This window comes from Gadus morhua, chromosome 21 (assembly GCF_902167405.1).
Source record: "Gadus morhua chromosome 21, gadMor3.0, whole genome shotgun sequence".
In the NCBI taxonomy this organism is placed as follows: domain Eukaryota; kingdom Metazoa; phylum Chordata; class Actinopteri; order Gadiformes; family Gadidae; genus Gadus; species Gadus morhua.
Genome location: NC_044068.1, coordinates 13,324,909 through 13,333,378, shown reverse-complemented (window position 1 = coordinate 13,333,378; position 8,470 = coordinate 13,324,909). Strand labels below are relative to the sequence as shown.

At 50.0% G+C, this 8,470-nt stretch overlaps 1 protein-coding gene across 1 annotated transcript in view; it reads left to right on the top strand.

Annotated features, from left to right (window-relative positions):
• Positions 1–409: 409 nt before the first annotated feature.
• The window catches only part of LOC115534201 (exostosin-1b), a 160,475-nt gene continuing 152,414 nt past the window's right edge, over positions 410–8,470 (top strand). The window contains exons 1-2 of the mRNA XM_030344987.1: positions 410–719; positions 1,186–1,997. Coding sequence (XP_030200847.1) covers positions 417–719; positions 1,186–1,997 — 1,115 coding nt within the window. The 5' untranslated portion in view covers positions 410–416. The remainder of the gene's footprint in view (positions 720–1,185; positions 1,998–8,470) is intronic.

Here is an 8,470-nt window from a genome sequence, read left to right as displayed (position 1 = left end):
GGATGCAAAGCTGTGGGTAGCAGCGACCAAGCCCCCCCCCCCCCCCCCCCCCCCCCCCCCCCGCCTGCCGTTGGGGTCGCCTCTGTCTGTCCGTCTGTCCGCTCCCCCTGCCCTCCATCCTTCTCGCTGCACCATCAATCCCCCCCACCCCCCCACCCCCCCTCTCCAACCAGCACACTCTCTTGTTGTTCTCTCGTTTTGATTTACTACCTTCATTGGTCTGGTGCACCCCTTCCTCCGACCCCCCCCCACCCCCGGTCCCCCCCCCCCCCCCCCTCCCCCCCCCTCCCCCCCCTCCCACCCTCCCCATCTCCCACCTCGCCACAACCAGTCCATTCCAATCCAGTCTATTCCCCCTCCCCCTCCCCCCCCTCCCCCCCGTCCCCCCGTCCCCCCGTCCCCCCTCCACAGCACACATGCAGGCCAGGAAGCGCTACCTGCTCGTGTCTGTGGGGGCCGGCCTCGTCTTGCTCGTCTACCTCTGGGGGCTGCAGATCGGTGACTTCCAGCCGCCACCGCAGTCCCAGCCACAGCCCCCGCCTCTCCCCCAGGAGCCCCAGTACGACTACAGTCAGTCCAGCGCCGAGGCGCACCGCCCCCGGAGGCCCCGGCCCGAGCCCCTGAGCCCGCTGCCCCAGAGGGAGCCCTCCAGACAGCCCTGGCACCGGCGCGAGTCCAGCCAGCAGCTGGAGCCTTACCTGGAGGGCGGGGAGCAGGAGGTACGTGCTGCTGTGAGCGGGGTGGACGCTGTGTACCTCGTGTGTGTGTGCTTGTGGATGCGCTGCTCTGTATGGAAGACAAGCGAAAAAGATCATTGATGGTGGTGTCGGGAGGATCATCGACAGGGGGCGTGTCCATGTGGGGTCTAGGGGGGGGGCACGTTCCCCCCACAAAAAAGTTCCCCCCCTGATAAGCCATCCTCTTTCGTCGGTCTGAACACACCGCTGATCATCGTCGTCACCACTGTCGTAGGGCTGCACTGTACTTTAGAAGATTGAGATTACGTTGATAGTGAAGTGATAAAATGTCATCCATTTGTTTATTGGGGTAAATGGAATCACCCTATCATCCTGCGAGTGTATGCATTTGTGTGTGTGTGTGTATGCCTTTGTTTACATACATACATGTGTCTGTGTGTGTGTGTGTGTGTGTGTGTGTGCGTGTCCCCCCCCCCCCCCCCCGCAGGAGGACAGCCCTCGCCTCCAGCACCAGCACACGTCTCCGCGGGAACGCCGGGCCATCCGCGACCACATCCACAAGAGCCGGCGCTGCCGCATGGAGACCTGCTTCGACTTCGCCCGCTGCCAGCGCCACGGCTTCTCCGTGTACATCTACCCGCCGCAGCGGGGCGCCCCAGAGGAGGTGTCGGAGAGCTACCAGAAGGTGCTCTCGGCCATCGAGGGCTCCCGCTTCCACACGGCCGACCCGGCGCGCGCCTGCCTCTTCGTGCTAGCCGCCGACACCCTGGACCGGGACCAGCTCTCGCCGCAGTACGTGCAGAGCGTGCGCGCCCGCATCCAGGCCACGCCCACCTGGAACGACGGCCGCAACCACCTGCTCTTCAACCTGTACTCGGGGACCTGGCCCGACTACACGGAGGACCTGGGCTTCGAGGCGGGACAGGCCATGCTGGCCCGGGCCAGCGTGGACTCGGGCAGCTTCCGGCCCAACTTTGACGTGTCCATCCCGCTTTTCTCCAAGGATCACCCCCTGAAAAGCGGGGGTGGCGGCGGCGGAGGTGGCGGGGGTGGCGGTGGTGGAGGGGGCGGGGGCAGCGGCGGCTACGTGGTGCTCAACGACGTGCCGCCCAACAGGAAGTACCTGCTGGTGTTCAAGGGGAAACGCTACCTGACCGGCATCGGGTCGGAGACGCGGAACGCTCTGTATCACATCCACAACGGCGACGACATTGTGCTGCTGACCACCTGCAAGCACGGCAAGGACTGGGAGAAGCACAAGGACGGCCGCTGCCACCGGGACAACGCAGAGTACACCAGGTAAGGGCCCTTCTGTTACTCGTTGGGAGGCGTGCGAGGTTGAGCCGCTCCCAGTCGGCAGGCGGGAGGCTTTCACTCTCTGTTCCTTCCGCCCGAACTGGCAGGGCGACTGCGTGATGCGGAGTGACTGACTCAGTGTCGCTCGGCTGTGTGGGTGGCGTGAGTGCGAGGGGTTTGGGGCGTGTCAATCCGTAGTGAGGTGAGACACGACCCCCCTGCAGGAAGTTGTCGTAAACAAAGAGACGACAAGTTTTTTGTGTAATAGATGGGTTGCTGGATGGGATTTTCTTGATAACATTTTCGAAATCGATACCTCGATCGGCATTGACTACAGATATGTATGTTCAAATCCTTTTAGGCTATAAACTAGTTGAAGTTAAGCATTGCAACTTTAAGTACCTCTTATATTGCACAATACAAGGGTAGGGCTTGCTGTTTCAGAGTGCCGTTCAATTCAGTCCTATTTGTTTGTGGGTGTGCAGTAGCTCCAGGCCAGATGCCCTGCATTTACATCAGCAGGGATTCCCGGATCCTCCTTTGCTGTCTTTTGACCAAGCTTTTCCTCTGTCACAGTAAAAGATCTGTGCGTTTTGCAGGTGTATCAGTGGTGGAATTTGGATTCCTGACTTCTTTTTTGGCTTGTTTCTACGTTTTACCCTAGTTTTTCGTTTGTCAACCCGGTGTGTTTTCCACCCCCACCGTCACCACCGCCACAACAACAATGCCTCAATGAGTGTCTCGGCTGCACTTGACTGCTGGCGGGGCGTGTTGTTTCCTGGGTGAGACTCCAAGGCACTACACTCTGAATGGAACGGCTTTTGTTTGAAGCTGGGGCACTGATGCCATGTTATGTTTTTTTCTTTTTTTCACGTTCACATGTAAGCCTCACAGATCTGTTGTGGGAGACGATGCCTATGGTGGCATCCTTCTGTGTGTGTGTGTGTGTGTGTGTGTGTGTGTGTGTGTGTGTGTGTGTGTGTCAAGAGACGAATCGTAACAAAGATGCAAGAGGGAGAGAGAGAAATGGGAGAGAGGGAGCACAGTGGCGGAGGTAGGTTGGGGGTGTAGCAGATGTGGGGTTGGTTCGATGTGTGGGTGATGTTGGTGGCAAAGGAAGGGGTGTGTGTGTGTGTGTATGCGTGTGTGTGGGTGATGAGTGGGGGGGGTAACACTTCTAGACTGAGAATTTTTTTTTTGAGACACGTCATCGGTTGATAGAAGGCAAGTTCTGTCAGCTCAGCAGTTGGCCGAAAGTTAGGAGCTTTGTAACTTTGGAAGAAGAAGTTTGATAATGTGTGTGTGTGAATGTGTGTGAATGAATGTGTGTGTGTGTTTCAATGTGTGTCTGTGTCTGTGTCTGTGTGTGCGTGTGTGTGTGTGTGTGTGTGTGTGTGTGTGTGTGAATGTGTGTGTGTCGCTCTGTTTTCTGTTTTAAGAGAGCTGACAGTTAAAACCGATGTGTGTGTGTGTGTTTGTGTGTGTGTAAAGACAAAATGGGAGCAACTGCAGAACTAGCTGTTGAGTTATCTGTTGCATATTTTAGGCTTAGATATTTCACATGCCTAAAGGGAAACCCTCCATGGATCCAGAATCACAGGTTTCCAAGCAGCAGAGTTTAAACTCAATGCCAGCTACTCAAGGTGATTGTCAAGTGAGCGGGTGAATGTTAGTGCCATGGAAACGTGGAGCCTTTGGAAACGTGGAGCCTATGAAAATGTTCTCCTCCCGTTCTATTCTCTGGGTCGGAAATGAACTATAACCTGTAAAAGCAATCGAAAATACCGGAACGGATATTAATTGTATTTTTATATATATTTTCAACGTCAATCATGTTACATTCACATTATATATCCTCCAAAAATATGTACCTTTCATAATTAAAACAAATGAATAAATATATTATTTGCATTATGTGCTGCTTTCTCGTGGCCGTCGACAATCAAATACTTGATCTCGTTGTGGGCATCAAGATGCACGACGTTGGATGCTACTCAAAGTGGGCTCCGCATGCGAAAGAGACTGCCCCCCAGCCTCCACCCATACCCCCAGTGGGAACTGAAACCGCTGTGGATCCAGAACGTCTGTGGCTGGACGGTTGGATAGCTGCCCTCGCCATTGGACCAAGCCGCCCAATGATCATAAGGAGATGGAGATGACAGCGATCGTGCGTCTTGTGTGCTCCGCAGTGGGAGGCGCGGTTCAGTCTGTTTCTCTGTGTCCGGTCGAGTGGGTTGAGGTTAACAACAGCCAGACAACCACTTTGCCTAATGGAAGCAACAGGGGGGCCTTGATTCACAGAGGTCTCGATCGGGCCTGGATGAGGCATAGATCACAGGCAGCGCTGAGGAGGCGTTCATCTTATCGTAGCTACAAAGGATGGTTTGGAACAGGGAGTATAAAGGCCAACACCCTTACACAGGAGGATGTGTTGCATTTACTAATCAGCTAAATAGACCACACTCTTCATGGTTCATTCATGGTTTAGTACACCAACGTCTATGCTGCTTTACAGCATGTTGTTGCTTGTGTGTGCATATGTTAGTATGTGTTTGTGTGTGTTTTTGTGTGAGTATATGAGTCCATGCGTGTGTGTATGTGGGTGTATATATGAGTGTGTGTGTGTGTGTGTTTGTACTGCATGCAAGAAGTATAGTTCAAATTTGTGATTTTGTAAAACCTCTTAAAAGTGCTTTCATGTGGAATAGTTACCATAAGCCTTGTCCCGTGGTTTCTTATCTTCGCCACCTCTGCCTCTCTTCTCTGTGTTTCCCTCTCTCTCATTTTCTCTCTCTTTCCTCCCCTGTGAATACATTTATGTTACCTTTACATGCACACACACCTAAAGCACTAAACCAAACGCGTTCAACACTTTATATGTTTGCACTTTGATTTCTCTTTACGATACATCGATGAAATCACACATGAATGCACACTAGTATTTATCATTCTAATCAGGACATTATTCTTGTTTACTACTAAAGGTGCACAACAATACGCTTATGCACTGCTGTTTGATTACACTTTTAAGGGGACAGGAGGTATGCCATACAAACTCTGCCTGAAGGAGATAGCAAACCAACTCAGCGCTACACACATACACACGCACTCATGGCTGTAGAGCTGTCGGTAGGGGCTGTTGTGAGACATTTCTTGTCAAATATCCTTAAAGTTTATCTTTAAAGATCGTTTTTCATGCTGAAAGGCCAGATTATTTCACAGCCAAGGCCGTCTGATATATCAAAGAGAGAGAGAGAGAGAGAGAGAGAGAGAGAGAGAGAGAGAGAGAGAGAGAGAGAGAGAGAGAGAGAGAGAGAGAGAGAGAGAGAGAGAGAGAGAGAGAGAGAGAGAGAGAGAGAGAGAGAGAGAGAGAGAGAGAGAGTGTGTGTGTGTTGGGCTACGGGAGGCTAGTGCTGCTTTGAGAAGCAAAAAGCTATCGATCTGGTCTTGACGCACGCAATGCAACTCAAGCAATGAGAGAATGAAATGCTATTAACAGGCTTCTTTGGTCTGTGAAAGGAACAACATGGATTGACATTTACCAGTATGAGGCTGAGGCCTACTAGCTCACTCTCGATAGTCCTCTGTTTAAGAGAAATATAGTGGGTCAAAGGCGGCTTTTGTTGAGAGACGCAAGGAAGTCCATCATAAATAAATACAATTGATATTTCTCTCTCTTCCAGCACTGTCAAACCGACATTGAGGAATGTGCAGAGCCTATAGGGGAGTGTGTGTGGCAGGAACCATGTCTATATTAGTCAGCAATGTTTTGATTTTGCTCTGGTGTTACCCCCCCCCCCCCCCCTCTGTCATCTGACGCATGCACGTGCACTCTCACACTCACTCACGCACACACACACACATACACACACACTCTTCACCTATCTGGCAAAGGATTAGTCTCTCTGAGTGTCTCTCTCTCTCTCTCTCTCTCTCTCTCTCTCTCTCTCTCTCTCTCTCTCTCTCTCTCTCTCTCTCTCTCTCTCCCCCCCACCCTCCTTCTCTGAGTATTACTCTCTATTTCTCTTTGTCTATCTCTTTTCTCTGAGTCTCCCTCTCACTCCCCTCTAAATATCTTTCTGTCTCTCTGTCTCTGAGTCTCTCTCTCTCTCTCTCTCTCTCTCTCTCTCTCTCTCTCTCTCTCTCTCTCTCTCTCTCTCTCTCTCTCTCTCTCTCTCTCTGTCTCTCTCTCTCTTTCTGGTGGTAGAATGTTGTGTGTGTGTGTTGGTAGCGATGTTGGCGTATGTGTGTGTGTGTGTGTGTGTGTGTGTGAGTCTTGGTAGCGCTCTGCGTGTATGTGGGTGTGGCGCCGGTCATGCTGGTAGGTAGTTGGTAACGTATGGATACTTCCTCAGCTTGACATTTAGTGAGTTTGCAATATAGCAGACTGCAAAGTAAACGGATGCCAGTTCAACTCTTGGCATTTTGTTATTCAGAGCAATGCGTTTCCTAAGATGGCCTCATTGATTTATAAGAGCCACAGTCATAATTGGGATCATCTGAGGTCCATCTGCCTCTCCTCGTCTCTCATTGGTCCTCGGACCAGATAAACGGACCATGCTATAGTGATTTGAGACCAGCTGCTGCTGCCTGTTGGACATGCAGGGCTGGCTCCGGTGCGGGCCCGCGTGTCTCGCTGTATACATAATGCAGTGAGTGTCTGTGTGTTCAGCACCACGCGTGTTTGCACGGAGAGCAACGCGTCTGTGTGGACGACGGCGTCTATCTGTGTGCGCGTTTTGGGATTGTTTACGGTCGTACGTTTGCTTTGGCGCTTTCGGTCGGTACGCGCCGGCCTTGGTAAACGAGTGAACAGTCATGTGATGATTCATTAGAAAAATGAAAAAATAATAAAAAGGGAGCATCCACCCGTTCCCATCTGCGGTCTGTCTGTAGGCGGGCTGGGCTGTGTGGCTGTATTTAAATGACATGCACATTGTCTGTTTGCTAATAGTAATGAGACCCCAGTTGTCATCCTAAACCTTGATTATGGTCATTATGATTAGGCTATTATTCATTCAGCTTCTTAATTGGCTCATCCAGGTCAGGGTCAACCAATCAAAGTTTGAAGGGACTGCTAGCTTGAAGCCCAACAGCTGCAGCAGTGTTCTATATTCTATTTTCCTTACAAAAGCATATCAATTTAATCTCAGCTGTTGGTTAAATGAAATAACGGAATCGGCAGTATTCATTAACTTCGGTTATGAAAGCACATCTTTCGCTTGATGAAAAGTGTAACATGGTTCTGTGAGCCGATACCCTGGAGATAACCCACCCCCTCCTTCCTAGAGATCTCAGCCCAAAACACATTCTCTTTATACCTCAGTCTTCAAATCTTTGCTGAAAAAGCAGGGGGTTCCCTTTCACTTTAAAGCAATAAAAGACCCACTAATTAGGTGTAGAAGAATGAAGAGGAAGATCAAATCAAACCGTAGGATGCAGCCCGATCTCTGGTGGCACACTATCCAATAGTCATAACATGCCAGGGCTTTCTGATTGGCTGAAATGGTGCCAGATGATGTCATTTACCGTACGTTTGGCTTTTGGTTCCGTCCTTCTCAGTTGGGCAATAACCACTGTGCTGCAGCAGTCACATCTGCTGTTACATTAAAACGAATGAGAGCAAGATGTAACTATTTCGTTTATTATGCCAATAACTTTGCCATTCGTTCGCCCCGGCTGGTTGTAGCTGAATGGAAGGAGATTCCCAGCTCATTGACTCTGCTGAAGTTTTTTACTGAATGTAATAATTTTTGGGTGATACAGTCTAAATAAAGAGAAGGAAAATTGTATTATGTTTTTTATGTCATGATAATATATGGTCATAATTCTCCAAAATGTTTTTTAAAATGGGTTCTAGTGTCCTGCCAATACCAGAGATTGTGGTTTCCACTTTAACAAAATTTCTTGGCAGTCCATGGCATAAAATTGCAGTGTGTTTTTACATATTTTAAATGCAGGACGTTTTATACAATGATAGGAAATTGGAAATGACTGAGTTGCAATTGGGGTGAGGGAAATATGTTTTTCATACGTTTTTTTTTATGTTTTTGCCAGCCTTGCAGGTAGAAAATGTACTATGTGTCATAAGGTGGAACCTTGACCTTACAAAATGATGCTAAAAAAATAAAAATAAGCTTTCATATTCTAGATGTTTACCTCCTGTGAATTTGGGTGAACCCGTGACCCATGACCCCAGTTCCACCCCCCCAAGAGAGATTTCCCAGTGGTGCAGTTCAGCTCTTCCTCCACACATGTTGAGTTCTGTAACAGCCACAACAACTCAGAAGAACCGACACACAAGACTGAAAAAGGGCTTGTGGTGTAACTTGTTTTATTGCTCTAATCCGACGGCTGGCTCTGAGGTGCTGACAGGAGTCTTGGTAAAGAGGGGCACGCGCTGATTGTAACTGTCGGTCATAATAATGGTGTTCTGGAGTGGTGTGTGGATCCTCAAAGAGCACCAGACATCGTTT